The sequence below is a fragment of the Cetorhinus maximus genome, chromosome 11 (genome assembly GCF_964194155.1).
Source record: "Cetorhinus maximus chromosome 11, sCetMax3.hap1.1, whole genome shotgun sequence".
In the NCBI taxonomy this organism is placed as follows: Eukaryota; Metazoa; Chordata; class Chondrichthyes; order Lamniformes; family Cetorhinidae; genus Cetorhinus; species Cetorhinus maximus.
The window spans coordinates 96,042,111-96,062,889 of NC_135889.1; the positions used below are offsets into that span (position 1 = coordinate 96,042,111).

General features: G+C 40.9%; 1 protein-coding gene across 1 annotated transcript in view; it reads right to left on the reverse strand.

Annotated features, from left to right (window-relative positions):
* Nucleotides 1-20,779, reverse strand: part of LOC144686788 (low-density lipoprotein receptor-related protein 1-like) — a 1,926,687-nt gene that overhangs the window by 155,305 nt on the left and 1,750,603 nt on the right. The window contains exon 68 of the mRNA XM_078552493.1: nt 2,973-3,089. Coding sequence (XP_078408619.1) covers nt 2,973-3,089 — 117 coding nt within the window. The remainder of the gene's footprint in view (nt 1-2,972; nt 3,090-20,779) is intronic.

Genomic DNA, 20,779 nt, shown 5'->3' on the forward strand with positions numbered 1-20,779 from the left:
TCATGGCAGGCGTGAGCAGACAATGTGGTGGGAAGGCCAAAAATTGGTTTCACAACGTCGTGAAACCAGTTTGCAATCGTCCGCTCCGCCTGTCAATGGTGGGCCGCTTTTCCTCCTGCCGTACAGAGGGAACCTCATTGTAATACATCTGTATATTATTATAAGCCCTGCTCGCCAGAATCATCCCGCTAAACTGGATCATCTGGGCACATTGGCATGCAATTTCATAACTGAACATAAGCGACAATCACCTGGCAAGCTACACTTCACTTGGGACTTTGAGGCTGGTTTGCCTACTTTGCTTCGGGCAGCACTCGCGATCATCAATGCCAGGCTTTGCAGGCAGCACCACATCATTTGTAGGGGGGCTCACAGGCAGGTCTCTACTTACGAGACCAGCTGTAAGGCAGGGGTGGCTTTTCAATGGCTGCAGGGCTAGGACATGCAAGGGTGGGGGGGAAGTGGCCTCAGGCAAGGGAAGAGGTTGCAGGGGTAGGACATTACTGGGGAAGAGGAGTATCCCAGGGTGTGTGTGGGGACACATTTTGATCTGTGCAAGTGGCGTCAAGAGGGTGAGGGCTGAGGAGGCATTCTCCAGAGGAGATGAGGCCAAATGGAGATGTGAGGGTGTGTGTGAGAGAGAGTGGTAACATCCCTTAAGCTGGCAGTGAGTGAGATGCCAGTGATTGTGTGATGGGCTTGAGAGATAGTGGGTTTAGAGTGATGAGATGGTTCCCTTGCCCTGGCGGCACAGATGAGATCATTCATCCTCTTTCTGCACTGGATGGCGAACCTTTTCTGTGAAGCATTGGCACTGACCACCACTGCCACCGCCTCCCACTGAATCGGAAGGCTGTAGTCTTCTTGCCTTTCGGGGCTATGTCTTCTGTGCAGCAGTCCTGGGCTGGAAGCACTGTGAGATGTACGCGTGGTTGCACTTTAAATATGGCGCCCGGCATGAGGAAGCAGTGAGGTGACGGCACGGCAGGCGAATCGGAGGTCACCCACCAGCAAAATGACATGCTTCCCGGGAATGAATGATTAATGAGGTGGGATTGGAACGATGCAGCGCAAAAATCCCACCAGTGCGGCCAGCAGGGTAAAACGTCCCTTTTCCTGCCCGCTACTGAGCTTAGTGCAAATCTGGGACGATTCCAACCCACTTTTTGAGTCCGTATGACTCTTCTTCAGAGCTCTACTGAGACTCAAAATGTTAACTCTGTTTCTCTCTCCACAGATGCTGCCAGACCTGCCGAGTTTTTCCAGAATTTCCTGTTTTTATTTCAGATTTCCAGCATCTGCAGTGTTTTGCTTTCATCTTAGTCCATAAAGGAGATACAGGCTGATTCTGTGATGCAGATGAAATGATACCATAGCTATGATTATGCATCCTATTTATTATCAACACAATTGCTCAAATCAATAACAGGCAGCTAAACTGTTAAATTTTAGACAATCAAGTTCTAATTATTCTTTTGTATATTTGGTATTTAACATCAAATAATCTGAAGTTGAATATTAAAGAAATGTTTCTGACAAGTAGTGTCATTAACAGGAAAATATAGAAAAATAATTTTCTGTTTATTTCTCCCCATAAGAAAGTGTAAAAATATGCACTTAAAACCATAAGGAATGTTGTTAAATGTGTTGCTTTCTGGAAATGTGCAATTTCATGTCTTTTTTTACCCTCAGCCTACTCTCCCTCTCTGCTGTAAACTACAGGAGCCACATACATTCCAGGGTGAGTGCACTTGCTTCAATGGGGCCAGGGGCAGTGGGGGGTTGGAATTTGCTTCAGTGGAGGAGGGGGGGAGGGGCAAGCCCTTGGACCAACCTGAGAACCAGTCCTGAATACCCATCTTGGAAAGCCTTTGTTTACTAATTATGTACACAGCAATTACTGTGATCATCTTCTTTGAAGCCGTATAATTTGCATCAGGAGATGGGGTCAGCTAGTAGCTATGTGAAGGAGTTTACTGAAGTTCCAGCATACTGTTTTCCGCAGATTCACACAGCTGGAGTACTGGAGGGCCTGGTACAGTCACCAAAGGACACATTTTCAAAGTCACCCAAGGCCATCTTTCCACACTCATGCCTTGGAAAAGTTTAAAAGCTGCAGTGACAGCTTTTTGGCAGTTAAAGCACACACTATGCACGTCTAACCAAGCCAGCTTATCATCATGGTAATGCGTCCTTTATGCATGCCCTTTGTCATTGAATGTACAGACTGCAACGCGGAAAGGAACCCTGGTTACCCTTAAGAGAAACTTAAAAGAGCAAAAAAAACACCTGAAAAGAATGCAGCTTTATAAATGGTCATTTGGCTGCAAGTTGCAATCTTATGCTTGGAATATTATAAGACAGAAATAATTTATTTATTAATTAATTTCATATGTTTGCCATTCTGCAGTCATTGCAAGTTTGGCAGTTCTAGCTTAGGGGAATGCCTCCATTGCCAAACTTCCTCTGTGACATTGGTTTGTCCCTCATCTGCATTGTGAGATCCAACCGTATAATTTTCAAATGTAGCTGGAGGAAATTGGCCTGTGAAAGTCTTCATATTTCAGCAAGCACTCCAAATTTGATAGTAATGATAGGGGGTGATGGAAGTATAAGAACAATCTTCCCCATTCTTTCTTCCAAATAGGAAACTGAGTATTTGTGTTAATATATAATGATTGTATCAACAATTCTCAGGTCAAATAAGGCATAAGCCTACATCTAATGCAGCATCTGTCCCTTTATTAATTCAGCTTCAGTATCGCCATGGCAGCGCAAATTGTTATTTCCTTCACTCTCTGTCCTTAAGGATTATTCCGTAAAATTACTAATCAGTAACTTTGTAGAGAATCTGCGCCCTGTTGTACTGGCAGCGGAATCTTAAGCAATCTGTTTTGCAGCATTGTCAACACTGGGAAAATTACTTTTCCTCCAAAACATTAATCGAATATCAAAGTAAATGTTGAACTTACCACATGATTCCTCATCAGAGTTATCTCCACAGTCATTATCATAGTCGCACTGCCAGTGACCAGGTACACAACGATTGTTCTTGCATCGGAACTGATATGGCTCACAAGTTCTTTCATCTGAAAGACATTTTAAGTAGTGCGATAATTTATTTTCCCCTTTAGCAGTCTCTTGGAAATATTTAATCCTGAAATACCTTTCACATGGTGAAATAATAAAAATGGCAAATTAGTTGTGATATCATCAGTGGTAGACAAAATGTAATGATGCCCCCAGTCCCCGGAGTGGGCTGGGAGGCCAGTGGGTGCTGTATAGTGGGGCAGGAAAGTGCGGCGTGGAGAGCCCGTCACCTTCCCATCTCCCTGGATCCCCGCACCACAACCCCTCCCCCCCCCCCACATTAAGTCCAGGGCGGGAAGGGCTCAGAATGACCTTCCTGTCAGAAGGCCAACTGAGACACTTACGTGATCGTCACTAGAGCCTTGGAACTCAAGGAGGCCCCGGCAAGGGGGAAGAAGGGGCATCGCTGAAAAAAGCAGCGGGTTGGCTTCTCTCAGTCCCTCTACTGTCAGTGGTATTCAGCCCGGGCAGGTGGGGAGAGGGGGGGCGGGAGCACGGAGGTGGAGAGGGCCATACCATGTGGGAAAATCACTAGGTAAACTCTGGTAGGCATGCTTTCACCTGGTGGAGTGGGTATCCCCTTCTCAGGCACCCTGTACCCAAAGGAAGGACCCACCGTTAGAAAAGGAGGGATCAGCCAAACTCCTGCACTTTACAGCAACCTTCTTTCTCCCGCCTTGTTGGGGCCTTCCTGAGTTGTGGGCCTCCAGTGACATTCCTCAGCCTCAGGTCGACTGCAGTATTGGCAGTGGCCACTGCTCCCAGTGGTGCTGCTGATACTGGAGAACTGCCATTCTCTGAATTGCTGGCAGTTCTCAGAGAATGGGACATTCAGCATGCAGGAAAAATTTCTGCACCAAAATTCCCCCTGCGGGTGTCAGGATCCCTGAAGGCAGCCAGGAGGCTGCCTGATTGAGACTTAATCGCAGAAACGGCTGTGGTGGGGTTCTCACTGGTTCTCCAGCAGGCGGACAGGCTCAGTGGTGCAACCATTAAATTTTGCTCTTGGTTTCACTTCTCTGTCATCTGTCACATACTGTTCAGGTGAGGACTGGTAACTACAGACAGTGAAGACCTCAGTCACAGATTAAAATCCAATTTCTCGGCACATTTCATACATAATGGTTATCTTATTCCTTGATCAAATAAAATGTTTGTAACACTATATCACACCGTTCACATCACCCCTATGATAAAGGCAAAATACTGCGGATGCTGGAAATCTGAAACAAAAAGAAAAAAATGCTGGAAAAACTCAGCATGTCTGACAGCATCGGTGGAGAGAAAGACAGAGTCAATGTTTCGAGTCCATGTGACTCTTCTTCAGAGCTCTGAAGAAGAGTCATACATACAGACTCAAAACATTAACTCTGTCTTTCTCTCCACAGATGCTGTCAGACCTGCTGAGTTTTTCCAGCATTTTTTCTTCTTGATAATCCTGTTGTGATCAGGTTCCCATCACTATTATACAAACATATATTTGATTTAGAGTCATTCTTCTGACAATAGGTCATTGCAATAATAAAAGCCTGAAGAGGCAAAATTCAACTGTTTCAACACTTACTTTTGTTTCAATAAAATTTTGATATAATCAGTCACCTTAAAATTGACTAAAAGAAGCATAGCTTGGTTTCATATAAAATTCAGCAAAGCTTGCACTTTGATTGTCAAGGAATTGGTTTACACAACTGTGTTACCTGTTTGTTATTAATTAGTTCTTCAGGAGATATTCCCCACTCTCCACATGTCCTGCTTTGCAGCACAGAGCTGTTTTCCATGGACTGCACATTTCAGTAAGCAAACAGGAATGTTTTACTGTGTTGTCTGACTGGCATTTATGAACTTAAAGCTCTGGAAGTTGTACTGCATTTCTGATGCATTATTTATTAACTGGTCCACAGAATCACAGGGGAGAATTAATTCCATTTCACTGATAATCGGAGCGTAATTTGATTCTTACTGACTGAATGTTGGACTTTCTCATTTTAATACCAATGTTTTTCCAATGAAATGTTTACATTTCACAATGCAACTCTGGTGCATAAGCACAAGGAAGATTACATCATCCCAATAAGGTCCCAATAACAGAATTTATTAGTTTTTTTTATTAATCTGTGTCTTGATGAAAATGAAAAACTGCAGTGAAGTGAATATAATTGTGTTACTTTCCAAATAGATTTATAAGAACCTTTAATATATCCCTACACTAAAAACAACAGTTCACAGTCTAGGGCAGAGTTGCTGTGGAGCCAGAATGCCGGAGAGCAGCTTTGTTTTGTAGTGCAAATGGTGCGATTATCTGATGAGTGCAGACTGTTGCCACAAGACTGAGGTGCATGTTCTCTCCTGAAATTGTCTTTTTTAAAATGCTGCAATTAGATGTAAACGGATTGTTGGCAATCCTAACATGTAACACTAGTCCTCTAATGATCACTAGCACTGGCAGGAATGACACTGCTCTTCACAGTATGGTGTTACACTTATGTAAAAAGCAGGTCAGGAAAATGAGACATTTCTCCACAAGATAATTCTGAAATGCCTGTGACTTTGGTTTTGCACTCACATTTCTGAAAAAGCACAGCTTGTTTGTAATGCCATTTAAAAACTTACTGACAAAGTAAAACAGGCAGTCAATTACATGCCAAATTTATGACTGCGTGAACAATTAATTTTAAACGGCTGATGGCATTAGCGTAGGCTGGAGGAAAATTGTTAGATGGAGTTCAGTACATGCACATTATATTTTTATACATTAATGACTGCCATAAATGATTGGCACTTCTTACTCCATACATGTTCAGTATCTTTGGGTAAGTTATTGGTTTTCCCCAGAGGGTTGTCACTAAAACAGTTTTCAATGTGAAAAAGGTTTTGAATGAAACTGTCTGGCAAATTTAACCAAGGTCTGAATCCAGTAGAAAAGCTCCATGATTCCCCTTGTCTGCCATTCCACACAAGATATGTACAATGTTAATAGAAAGACAAGGTTCAGCTCAGTATTCACCATGATAAAAGGTCAGGAAAATGTATTCTATCAAAATGTTTGCTGCACAGAATTCGAAGGCAAACAAAATTGCAGCACTACTGATATTTTTTATTCTGAACACTTTAACCAAGCTACAGCACAAGAATATAAACAGACATTCACTGGAACAGAAATGTGAAACCAGTTTGTAAAAACATATACAAAATACACTCTGTGTTTGCTCTTGTTGAAATATTGTATATTCTGGACTTTTTTCTAAATCCTATGCGTATCACCCTGAGCCATTGTATTATAACCTACACAATGTGAAAGTTACAGAAACAAAGTATGTCTAAATTTAAAGCAGAACAGCTGTTTAAATCAGACTATAATATATTAAAGGTGACTATATTTTAAATGTAATCAGCAAAATACATAGGGCTGAATTTTCCCCCCGTCAGGGGCGAAGTTGAATGGCGGGTGCGCACAGGTGCGCTTCTGATCGGCGCCCCCAATTGGGGGCGCGGTGCCATTTTACGTGGGTGGGCCAATTAAGGCTCGTCCTGCGTGATGTCCGCACAGAAGCGCTATGCACTTCCTGTGCAGGCGGGGGGAATCCCAAAATCGAGAGTGCGCTTTCTCGCACATGCGCATGAAAGAGCGCACCCATCCCCCTGAGGCTAAGTGCTGCCTCTGGGAGATCGGCTGTAAATGTTAAAAACCTAAAAATAGAAAAATAAAATTTTCCTAACATGTCCCCTCATGTGACATGTCCATTAAATTTACAAAAACTTTATTACAATTTTTAAAAACCTACATGAAACCTCATCCCGCCCGTGGATGCGATTTCATGCTTTTTCCAATTCGCGCCCAGGATGGGCAGGTCTTTTAATTACTTAATTGACTCTGTCAATGGCCTCAATTGGCCATTGACAGATCGGCGGGTGCGCAGCTGATTTCACTGCGCCCCTGCCTTCCTGAAAATTTAAATGGGGTGCGGTGACGTTGGGAGTTCTGCCTGACGTCACCGCGTGTCATTTTACGCGTCGGCGAGCGGGCCCTGCCCCTGCTTGCCGAGGCGTCAAATCCTGCCCAGTGGGTTCCAAGTTTAGATACTGACAATAGTATTCTTATGGCTTCTTCCTCTAATGACAGCTTATAAATGCCAGTACGGGCAAGAACTCACCTAACACAACAGAAATAATGCATCTGGACAACGATTGTCAATAGATAATGTGTTGTGAAACCTTCAGCTGTAGAAATATACCTGTGTCTTCACTGGTTAAGCCCCATAATGAAACATCCAACATAAATATGTATCTTTTGAATGCAAATTATTTTTTATTTTTCTTCCATGAGCCATGAATTACTCCTAGATTTCTGACAACATTATTGTTCAAATGGTCAGTTGGAAGGTGGCAGAATAGGCTCCAGGTGCCTTGACTTCCGATATTTCCTACTTTCCTGCAGGTTTAAGCCCTGGAAATCTCTCCCGAACAGCACTCCACCACATGAACTGCAGCAGTTCAAGGTGGTGGCTCACCAACACCTTCTCAAGGGCAGTTAAGAATGGGCAAAAAGTGCTGGCCCAGCCAGCGACCCACATCCCATGGAAGAATAAAAAAATCAGACCTAAAATTTTGCTTGGCATCACAGCTAGTGGCTGTGCAGACTTGTCTTTCATCTAGCCCATTTCAGAATGTGACTCCACCACTCTTTCAGCAGTCATGCTACTTACCTTCACACATGCAGCTCTGAATGTGATTATATTGCATTTCATTTTCTGATAGCTGCACTGGTATTTTCAACACAATTTGTTCAAATTCAGCCAAACCAGCACAAAAGAGCAAGGAATCTCATAAGTAAATTGCATCCAGCACAAGCTCCTGCAAACTTTTTGCACTTGTTCATTAAACACCGGAAGCCAGTTCCACCCACAAAAATCTGGTCACATTCTCGGTTCGAATTAATCACCACGGAAAGTTTCTGTGAACTGTATGCATTTGTTCACAGAGGCTGTTAAAAATTAAAGCTTTCCTTTTTATAGCTGAAGTAAATTATTTAATAAATACTCCAAATAGAAGATAGAAGCAGAGGGTGTGTCATGTAAACATGCTTAAAAAGTACTTTGACAGGGATGGAGAACAAAGAGGTGTTAGTGATGGTAGATGATGAGAAAGAGGTAGAAGTGCAGGACTCTGAAATTGATTTTCCTCTAACCTAATTGGATAATGAGGGGGTGCTTGAAAATTTAAATGCAATATTGAGCTAACTTTCCAAGCAAGTGTGAAAGTGATTTGGAAAAGCTACTGCAGTCACACAAACCTATTTGTGGAAATAAGTTAGGAAAGACACATTTAGCCTTACATGATGTATGTATAGAAATATCAGTGAGGCAACAACTTTACAGATTAAATCCAGCAAAGTTATCACAAGTACAAAAAGAAATTGATTTCATGCTTCAAAATGATATCATTGAGTCTAGTTGCAGTAACTGGAGTTCGCCAGTACCAAAACCGGATGGAACACAAAGACTGTGTGTGGACTACCGAAAGGTGAATACAGTGACAAAAGCGGATTCATATCCCATACCACGGTTGGAGGATTGCATTGAGAAAGTGGGACAATCAAAATTTATCACAAAGATTGACTTGCTAAAAGGATATTGGCAGGTACCGTTGTCGGAAAGAACAACGGAGATATCAGCTTTTGTAACGCCAAGTGGATTATATCAGTTTAAAGTCATGCCATTTAGTATGAAGAACGCACCTGCGACATTTCAAAGACTGACAAAGTAATTGCGGGTCTAAGCAATTGTGCGGTTTATACTGATGATCTAATTGTTTTCAATCAGACGTAGGAGGAGCATTTACAGCATCTGGAAGAATTATTTATTCGACTACATGAAGCTAATTTGGTGATGAACTTGGCTAAAAGTGAATTTGCAAAAGCCCAAGTTACGTATCTAGGCCATGCCATTGGATATGGTAAGGTGGCTCAGAGAGATGCGAAAGTCAAGGCTATCATGGATTTCCCAGTGCCTACAACAAAAAGAGAAGTTTTGCGATTTCTGGGCATGAGTGGGTTTTACTGGAAATTTGTACCAAATTTTAGCAAAGTGATTGGTCCACTGACTGAGCTATTAAAAAAGAACAAGAAGTTTCAATGAACACTGGATTGTCAGAAGTCATTCGTTAGTTTGAAAACTATATTAACTACGACACCAGTGTTGGCAGTTCCCAATTATGCCAAGTAATTCAAGTTGGCCATTGAGGCAAGCAATATAGGCATTGGGGCTGTACTGTTACAAGAAGATGGCACTGGAATTGAAAAACCGATAGTGTATTTTTCACAGAAGTTGAATGTACAACAGAGAAGATATTCAATGAGCGAAAAAGAGACTTTGAGTTTGAAATTTATGTTGCATAGAATTCATCAGAAACAATTGTTTACACAGACCATAATCCTTTGAAGTTTTTGGACAAATTTTGAGACAAAAGTGTAAGGCATTTCAGGTGGAGTCTATTATTACAACCATTTAATCTATGTATTATACATATTACTGGAAGAGAAAATCTGTTCGCAGATGCATTATCAAGAGTTTGAAGCTTAAAGGAAATTGGGACATTTAAAAAAAAGACCTGGACACTGAACTGGAGTGACTTCTGTTGATACCAAGGACTTTAGTTATGTTAATGCATGCATCTGGTAATGTAGTAGTGTAATGAGTATAGGAGATAGTGTGAGATGGGTTATTAAAATGAAGCCGTCTTTTAGAATTATGACAGTTCATTTTTCAATAAGGAAGGGGATGTCATGAAACTATTAATGTATATAATATTTTTGAAAACATTTTTCTTTTAAAATAGAGATTTAGTCTGCAGGTGTGTCTTAATCGGATTTAAGTCAGCTAGTCTGGGTGAACTGGCAGTCTGATTGCTGACTTTAGAGTCTCATCTCAAACATAATACCTAAATTATTGGTTATGACAGTTGTTTAAAGTTTCCCTCTGGGGTTTTTAAAATAACTCCGTTTTACCAACTGCATCGGTCATAACACTGATACTTGTGGTATTCCACTTGTAACAGCCTGCTGCCAGAGAATGATCCATTTATTCCTATTCTCTGCTTTCTGTCTGCTAACCAATTCTCAATCCTTGCTAGTGTATTTCCCCCCAATCCCACGCATTCTAGTTTTATTTACTAACTTCCAGTGTGGGACCTTAACAAAAGCCTTCTGAAAATCCAAAAAACACATCTACTGGTTCTCCTTTATCAATGTTACAAGTAATATCCTCAACAAACTCCAACAAGTTTGTCAAACATGATTTCCCTTTCATAAATCCATGTTGACTCTGCCCAATGTTACCATTTTTTCCTAAATGTCCAGTTATCACATCCTTTATAATAGATTCTAATATTTTCCCTGCTACTGACGTTAAACTAATAGGTCTGTAGTTCTCCATTCTCTTTCTTTCTCCCTTCTTAAATAGTGGGGTTACATTTGCTACTTTCCAGTCCGCAGTATCCTTTCCAGATTCTATAGAATTTTGAAATATAACCACCAATGCATCCACTATCTCTCCAGCCGCCTCCTTCAACACTCTAGTATGTAGCTCATCTGATCTAGGGGATTTATCAACCTTCAATCCAGTTAACTTTTCAAGTACTACCTCTTTACTAATACTAATTTCTTTTAGCTCCTCAGTTTCACAAGTCCCTTGGTCGCCTAGTATTTCTGGGAGATTTTCTGTATCTTCTTCCATGAATACAGAGGCAGAGTAACTCTTTAGTTTTTCCATCATTTCCCTGTTTGCCACTATAAATTCTCCTGTCTCCACTTGTAATGGGCCCACATTTGTCCCAGCTAATCTTTTCTTTATCATATACCTAAAGAAGCTTTTACAGTCCACCTTTATGTTCCTCACTAGCTTGCATTCATATTCTCTTTTCCCTTTCTTTATCAGTTTCTTCGTCTTCTTGCTGGATTCTAAATTGCTCCCAATCCTTAGGCTTACCATTTTTTCTGGCATCCTTATAATATACTTCCTTTGATCTAATGCAATATTTAACTTCTTCATTAATCACAGTTGATTTACCTTTCCCTTTGGATGTTTATGCCTTAGGGGAATGTATATCTGTTGTAGACTGTGTAGTATTTCTTTAAATACTCGCCACTGCCTGTCTACCATCAAACCTTTTAGTGTAGTTTCCCAATCCAAATTAGCCAACTTGCCCCTCATACCTTCATAATTTCCTTTCTTCATATTTAAGAACTTTTAGTTTCAGAATGAATTATATCGCATTCAAACTTAATGCAAAATTCTACATTATGGTCACTATTTCCCAAAGGCTCCTTTACAGCAAGGTTATTAATTAGCCCTTTCTTATCACACAACACTAAACCCAAAATAGCCTGATCCCTAGTTGGCCGCTCAACATTCTGCTCCAGAAACCTATCTAGTACACACTCCAAGAGTACCTCCTTCAGAGTTTTAGCGCTGATTTTGTTATCCCTGTTTATGTGTAAATTGAAGTTGCCCATTATTACAATCTTACCCACGTTACATGCATCTCTAATTTCCCAATTTAAACCATACCCAACATAAGTACTACAGTTTGGTGACCGAAAAACAACTCCCAACAATGTTTTCTGCCCCTTGCTGTTTCTTAGCTCTACCCAAATGGATTCTACATCTTAATCCTTCAATCTAAGATCCTATCTTACTAATGTACTGATCTCGTCCCTTATTAAAAGCGCTAGCCCACCTACTTTTCATTTTCCCCTATTCCTCCTAGATGCCGAATATCCTTGGGTATTCAGTTTCCAATCTTAGTCACCCTGTCTCCATAATGGCTATTAATTCTTACCGGTTAACCTCAATTTGTGCATTCAAATAATCAACTTTTTTGCAACTGCTATGTGCATTCAGGTAGAGTGCCTTTGATTTTGCTTTTTTTAACATTATTCTCTATTCTGATCCTATTTGAAGCATACAGCTTCAGAGGATGCTGTATGCTTCATTAACCACTCTCTCATCCTGTCCTGTCACCTTCAATGATTCATGCACATATACGCCCAGGTCCCTCTACTCCTGCATCCCCTTTAGATTTGCACCCTTAAGTTTATATTGTCTCTCTGTGTCCTTCCAACCAAAATGAATCACTTCACACTTCTCTGCATTGAATTTCATCTGCCATTTGTCCACTTACTCCATCAACCTGTCTATGTCCTTTCTAAAGTTCTAAACTATCTTCCTCACAGTTCATAATGCTTCCAAGTTTTGTATCATCTGCAAATTTTGAAACTGTGTCCTGTACACCAAGGTCTAGGTTATTAATATTTATCAGGAAGAGCAGGGGTCCCAAAATTGACTTGTCAATATATTAAGTAGTATATTTAATGCAAAAAAAACACATTTTAAGACTGCCCAATTGCACTGGTTCACAGAAGATTTTACATTTAATGATACTCAAATGAATTTGAGTGGACATGAGCAAAAATCAGAAAATATTGCAATTTTGATCAAATTTTTTCCCTAGATCATTGATTGCACTGACAGGGAAATTCTACCCCCTAAACTCTAGATTTCTGTATTTTTTGCATCATACAACTCAGGATGATTACAATTAAAATTATTTTATAATATTAGGGGTTCAGGATTAAGATATTTATATAATTCCAAAATGAAATTGTTGTGAATTTTGCAAATAGGATAACCACTTGAAGACGGCGTATGAGATAAATTTACTTCCTTAGCTATCTCTTCTTAGATAAAAAGCAAGAAGCTATTTTCCTTTATTTGATACTAATCTTAAAATCTTTTCACATGGAATTCACAGTCAAGTCAAGCAAATATCCAGGGAGGCTGACATAACTAAAGGCTAATTATGATGATTTGCAAGTGCACTATTGACTTAAAGAATAGAACTATTTGAAATAATTGCCATTCCAATTATGTTAATTATATTCATTGTGCAGTCAATATATGCAATAATTAAAATCCAAGCAGATAAAAAAAGCTCCATGGAATTCACTGAAAATCATCAGAATCCTAAATGATGTTTCTGAGGGATCATTCTAGCCTCAAACACCTAAATATTGATTCTAGAATTAGTAAAGATTTTGATTGCTCCCTGAAGAATGCAAATTTTATTTACAAAACTGGGTAGAGGTTAGACCACAAAAAGAGGCCTATCTATTTCTGCAATGGAATGGATAGGCCCAAGGCCCACTCAGCACTGGGCTTTGACCCTCAAGTAAACAACACCAGAGATCTGTTGATGCCTGTTCTGTGAAGCCAGAGGCTTCACTCCACCTGTGGAGGCTGTGCCTTCAGCCTCCTATGCCCCAAGCTCTCTTCCTAAACATCTCAGCCACTCCACCCATGCTCCTTTAAGATGCTCCTTAACTCCATCTCTTTGCTCAAGCCTTTAGTCACCCCTGCTGATATCATTTAAAAAAAATTATGTCAGTGAGATATTTCCTACCTTTTGCAGAGTCAGAAGAATTCTGTGTACATCCCATGTGATCAATGGGAAGATACATGACACAAAAATGCATGGATCAATGATCCTGTCAGGAAATGCCAACCAGTCCCCTCCATCACTGCAGAAGTATCTGGGCTCAAAGGGAAGTCACCCAATTTAAATACACATCTTTGACAATCAACAGTCCCAGATAGCCACTCAATATGTTGCAGGCAGCCAGGCTAGAGAAGGGAGTGTCCTGGATTCCTGTGGTTCGAGTGATGCCCTGACCAAGCAAGACAAGAAGAATCGCAAGAGAGACATTCTATTGGCTAGGTATGAACAATGACATTGAAGTCATAGTCAAGAAGTGTGAGGCATGTCAAGAGCATATGCCAAGTCAGCACAAAGCACCACTGATGCCACATGAAGTCCCTATCTATCCTTGGTCCAAAATCGTGTCCAACCTCTTTCATGTCCATGGCATTGACTTCATCGTCATTGTCAACTACTTTACCAAGTACCCCATTATTCAACAATTGCACAATTGTGTCAAGCACAACTGTCGCACACCGTCTAAGTGCTATTTTCAGTTTATTTGGTGTGTCTTAAAGTGATAATTACAAACAATGGTCTGCAATTTATTGGTAAGCCATTTCAGAATATGTGTGAGAAGTGGAATATCAATCACACTATTTCTTCTCCTCATTACGCTAGGTCTAAATGCCTAGTTGAATAAATAAATTGCATGCTGAAATTCCTAATTCTCAAATGTAAACAGACCAAGCAAGATCTACATATTGCAATATTACATGTGAGAGCAGCATCTTGAAGTGCAACTATTCCATCACCTGCAGAGCTCATATTTGGCAGACTAGTGCGTACCAATTTAAATACTCCTACCCATTCTACTGTCTCAGAAACTAGAGATTAACTTTTAAAACTACAAGGGAAGATAACCAACGTGCCCAATAAAAATGTAAGTACAGAATTGCCAAGTTTACAGTTGGGACAATAAGTTCACCCCCAGGGTCCCACAGAATGTGGCAACCGGCCGAAGTGACAAAGGTTTGTTCAGAACCAAGTTCCTATGAAGTAATTGCACACAAAGGCGCAACGGGGAGACATAACTGAGGACAAATTAGATCTATTCCAGCTCCTCAACCACTGTACGTCCTATTGCATCTAGGACAAGTTCCCAAATGCAACCAGGAACAACATCCATGAATGACAATCCCACAGATCACTGTGAGTAATTAAAGAAACCTCCAACAAGGTTACTATCACAAGATCTGGGCATACTAGCAGATTAACTTTATGCTTTACAGCCTCAAAGATTCATCAGTTCTATGCACTCATGTAATTGTAACTAATCATGAACATGCATTGTAAATAGTTATACTTCTTTGGGAGGGGAGAAGTATATGCAAAACAAAAAGGGAATGTTGTAATATGTCTTTAAAGGATATCAGTATGATGCCACTGGAAGGGAAATGTGTCGTGATCCTGCCTTAGTTTCACTTTTGCTTTGAGCAGAGCACACATACAGCTCTGATACCTTCAAGCTTTATACCTGTGTGTAACAGTTCTCATGGGCGTGGTCTTAATAAGTGATCCCATAATGTGTTTACCAAATCCCTTCTGAGTGCCTTGTGTCTTGTACAGTAATTAAGCCCAAGGTATTATATTATAAACAATAACATGACAGGGGAAATGACCGGTTGAGGCACACTTGGTATTGGGCTTTGAGTCTTATTTAAACTATAGAGCTGTCTTGTCATGCCCATCAGGACTTCATCCCACGATTGCAGGCCTTGACTTCAGCACTGTATGCCCAAGCTCTCTAATTCCCTGAGCCAGGCAAGTAATTCATTAATGTACACTAATTTGTCTTTGTGAAGCATGAAAAAGCAGGAGGGATCCCCACTTTTGACCCCTCCCTCCCTCAGTCCCTACAACTTGCCTGAGAAGAAATGGGCAGTCCAATCTTTACTTGCCAACAGCTGCCCAGCTACCTCTTTATGCTCTCTTTGTTTAAGGTGACAGACCACAGGATATGAATGAGGGCCAATTATTAAAATTGGCCAGCATCCCACAGAAACTCCAGGGAAATCTGATGACTTCCTTCTGGCTTTCTACTGGGGAGTTATAATCCATGCTTATGGCCCCGGCCTTCCAAGGAGTGGCAAGCATCGTTGGATTGATGCTCTGCTACTACTTTTCTGCTCCTAGCCAATGCTCTGCATTTCTCGCCTGGTCTTCTGAGCCAGGCTTCCAGGTAATGTGGAGTATACAGTCCCTTGAAGGCTTCATTGTAGCGCTGGAGTGTGAGGGTGTTGAGGGAAGACAAGCTATGCCCCCATTTTTATGGCATCAGCTGCTGTATTCTGGTAAGTGTACAAATGTCCTGGAGCTTTGCAGTATGTTAGTGGATGAGCGTATGAGTGAATAAGTGAGTGAGTGGGTGAAGGTATAGATATGGAAGTGGGTAGGTGGGTGATGTAAGTTGGCAGGAGGGTAGGGTGGGAACTGGGTAGGGTGGTAGGTGGGTAAGGTGGCAGCTGGGGAGGGTGGCAGCTAAGTAAGGTGGTAAGTGTTAAGTTGGCCAGGGGTGAGATGGCAGGGTGGCAGTTGTTTAGGGTAGTGGGTGGGAAGTAGGTAGGTGGGTGATTGGCAGGTGGGTTGGAGGGGTGCCCAAGTTGGGTTAGGAGGAGTCAGTTCTGGTTGATGGGGGGGTCAGGGGTGGGGTTCAAGCGGGGAGTTGTGGTAGGTCGAGGGGTTTTCAGTTGCAAAATTACCCAAGAGTTACACTAGGATTTTTGTGTCTAACATTTCCTGGGTAACTATCCAGGTAAGTAAGTCGAGATTGCTGACTTGAACTCAGGATTGGAGACTTTTGCGGAGGGTCCCAGGGAGATGGGGAATTGCCCTTTGGAAGTTCAAAATTCCCATGACAATCTGGAGATCGGAAGATTTGGGCCAAGATCTCACATGGCACACAATTTGGATAAAATGCTTTTTGGAACTTTGTTTGTCACAAGCAAAAGTATTGGACACAAGGCTGAACCGTATCACAGTGGTATATTAAATCTGTATGAAGTATATTTAAATGATTGTAAAGGAAACCAAATTAAGCCATATCAGGCAATTTCAGGTTTAGTCTCAAATTTTCAGCTTCTTAACTTGTATTGCGTTGTGCTTCTCTTTCATTACAACAGATTTTAACATCATTCACCGATTTGAATTAGTTGTGTATCTGAGGATAACTTGAATTTGAGGTGTTCAAATAACTGTTGGGGACACTGGAGTGTTTTCTGTCTGCTGGATCAAAATAACTCTGAAAAAGAACTGTGCTAGTGAGTATAGAAATAGGAGGAGAGAGCACATGAATGCGTGGCTGGACAGATGGTGCAGAGGGGAGGGCTTTAGACTGCTGGAACACTAGGGCTGGTTCTGGGGCTAGGTGGGACCAGTACAGCTCAGACAAGTGACACCTCAACAGAGCTGGGGCCAATGTCCTCATGAGGTAGTGTGCTCGTGCTGTCAGACAGTGTTTAAACTAACTTGGCAGGGGAATGAACATCAGAATGTAGTGTTAGAAAGGAGATATGCACGAAAAATTGGGAGCAATAGGTGGCTCTAGAATAAGAAATAGTATAGGTGAGTCAGGCTAAGAGAGAACAGACGAAGCTCGTAATCAAGTTTACAATGCTTATGCGTAAACACATGAATCATGGTAAATAAGGTTGGTGAGCTGCAAGTGCCATCAGAAATATGGGAATATGATATCATGGCGATAGTGGAATCCTGGCTTACAACGGACAGAACTGGCTACTAAATATTTCTGGATACAAAGTCTTCAGGAAAAATAGGGAAGGAAAGAAAGGAGGGAGGATGGCAATCTTGATTAAGAAGGACAGCGCTGGAGAGAGAGAATAACCTCTGGAGGGTCAAGAATAGGAGAATCTATTTGGTTGGAGTTTATACTCTGGTGTATCATATAGGCCACAAACTAGTGGGAAAAATATGGAGGACCAAGCTTGTGGGGAAATTATTGAGGTGCAAGGACTACAGAGCAGTGATAATGGGAAACTTGAATTATAGGCTGGGATAGTGAAGTGTAAGGGGCAGAGAGTGGAAAGAGTTTCTGCAGTGTGTTCAGTGTCTTTTGGTCAGTACATTTCCGGTCCAAAGAGGAAGGAGGCATAGCAGGATTTGCCCCTGAGGAAAGAGATAGGTCAAGGGGATCAAGTGAGGGGAACATTTAGGGCAATGATTTTAGTGTCGTTATAATTAATAGTAACACTATTGAAAAGGACAAGGAGCAATCTACAGTAAAAAACATACTTACTTGGAGAATGGCCAATTTCAGTGGGTTGAGAACAGATCTGGCCTGAGTAAATTGGAATGAATGATTGATAAGCAAAACTGCAATCGAACATGAGCTGCCTTTAAAGAGGGATGGCATCAGGACAGCTGAGGGTACAAGTGGGAAAGGTAGAACAAACAAAGTCAGTTTTCCTTGAATAATGAAAGAGATGGAGAGCAAAACAAAGCAGATAAAAGGTATTAGGTTGACAACACAGGCTCAAACCAGGTTGAATATGGAAAGTTCAGAAGTGAAGTGAAAAATGTAATAAAAGGGGAAAAGAAAGAGCACAGAAGCAACTGGCACCAAATAGAAAAGGGAATTCAAAAGTCTTCTATAGGCATATCAATCGTCAAAGGGTAGTGAGAGGAGTGGCGGGGCTGATTATGAGCCGAAAAGGGGACCTGCACATCGAGGCAGAGGACATGGCTGAGGTACTAAATGGGTACATTGCTTCCCTCTTTTACAAAAGAGATGCTGCCAAAGTCAGAGTAAAAGGGTAGGCAGTTGAGATACTAAATGGGCTAAAAGTTAATAAAGAGGGACTAGAAAGGCTGGCTGTACTTGTTGATAAGTTGGTAAATTGATAAATCATCTGGACTAGATGGAGTTCATCCAAGGATGCTAAGGGAAGTAAAGGTTGAAGTTGAGAGGCACTGACCTGAGATACGAGGGTGTAACTAGGGGACTGGAGAATTGCAAGAGAGAGGATGTCCTGGAGGGTCAAGGATAGAATCTATTTGGTTGGAGTTAAGAACCAAGAGAGGTGCCTTTACACTACTGGGTGTATTATATGGGCCACTAACTAGTGGGAAAAGTATAGAGGACCAAACTTGTGGGGAAATTACCAAGAGGTGCAAAAACTATAGAGCAGTGATAATGGGGACCTTGAATTATAAAAGGATGTAAAGATAAACCCAGCAACTACAGGCCAGTCAGTTTAACCTTGGTGGTGGGAAAGCTTTTAGAAATGATAATCTTGGACAAAATTAACAGTCTTTTGGATAAGTGTGGATTAATTAACTAAACACAGCATGGATTTGTTAAAGGCATATCAAGTTTAAATAAATTGATTGAGTTTTTTGAACCGGTAGCAAAGAGGGTCAATGAGGGTAATATGGTTGATATAGTGTACATTGTTAGTTGTTCAGAATGGGTGAAGTATACAGTGTGGTTCCCCAGGAGGAAGTACTGCTTTTCTTGATATATGTGAATTACTTACACTTGGGTATACAGGGCACAATTTCAACATTTGTAAATGACACAATACTTGGAAATATAGTCAACTGTGAGGAGGTTAGTGATAGACTTCAAGAGGGCATAAACAGGCTGGTGGAATGAGTGGACATGTGACAGATGAAATTTAATGCAGGGAAGTGCAAAGTGATACATTTTGGTGGGAATAATGAGTAGGAGCAATATAAGTTGAAAAGCACAATTCGAAAAGGGAGAGATCTGGGGTTACATCTCCACAAATCATTAAAGATGGTATGGCAAGTTGAGAAAATGTTTAAAAAGGCAAATGGGATTCTGGGCTTTATAAATAGAGACACAGAGTACAGAAGCATGGAAGTTATGAAGAACATTCAAAGAGCACTAGTTTAGCCTCAAGAGTATTATGTCCAATTCTGGGCACCACACTTTAGGAAGGATGTGAAGGCAATGGAGAGGGTGCAGAAAAGATTTACGACAATGTTTCACGGGATGAAGTACTTCACTTACACAGATAGACTGAAGAATCTAAGGTTGTTCTTAGAGAAGGTCGAAAAAAGAAGTGTTCAAAATCATGAAGGGGCCAGACAGAGTAGATAGAGATAAACTGTTTATTTTAGCAGAAGACACAGATTTAAGGTAACTAGAAAAGACCAAGAATGAGGTGAGGAAAAAGTTTTAATGTAACAAGTGGTTATGACCTGGTATGCATTGCCTGAAAGAGGGTTGGAGGCAGATGAGTCATGATTTTAAAAAGTAATTGGATAAGCACCTGAAAGGAATGAAAATACAGATCTATAGGGAAATACAGATCTAAACTGCTCCTGCAGATAGCCAGCAAAGGCTCTATGGGCCAAATGGCCTCCTGTGCTGTAACATTTCTATGATTTTATGGTTCTAACTTGGGCATCTCTAGAATTTTTAAGAATCAGTGTGGACCAGTGTGGACACATCTATTGAATTTATTGTATTATTTCAGGAAAAAAATTCAGCCATCACACAATTTGTATGTGACTCTGTCTCATTAAAAAAATCAGAAATCTTATTACAGTAAAAATTCCTCTTTATCTTCAAGTGTGCTGCTGCTCATTTGTCAGAAAGATGGGTTAGGTCTTCTAAGACTGGAACATACAATCGTTTTAGCATTCATTATTACATTGATTGATTGAGCCATGCCAAAAGTGTGCATGTGTAGCAGCTGTGTTTATTTATAATGATGAGTGTGGCTTGGTTGTAATGATCAGATTTGCAGCACTATATCTCCAATGGTCTACTGTTTGATTCTGGGAAAGTAACTTCACTGCTTGTCCATCTGTAATCCACATGGAACAAAGCGTCACAACTTGTTAAACTTAATTAGTAACTGATTAGTCAGCTATTGGTAGTGATATGAGGAGAAAGTCTATTGATACGCACATAAGAGGGATTTTTCGGTGGAAACAAATCATATTTCCTCTGTAATGATGTTACAAAATTTGCCGTGACTTTTTCCTCCACGTTTTCTTAAACGTACACATGACAAATAGACATTTCAAAATTATAAGCCACTGTAAACATTGCAGAAAACAATAGGCCAGATTTTGCTGTGAGGAGTTAATGTGTAGCACCTGGCATTCTTTTGGCTTGCACTTGCCCATAAACTTTCTATAGGATTTTATATGGCAAGTTACTATC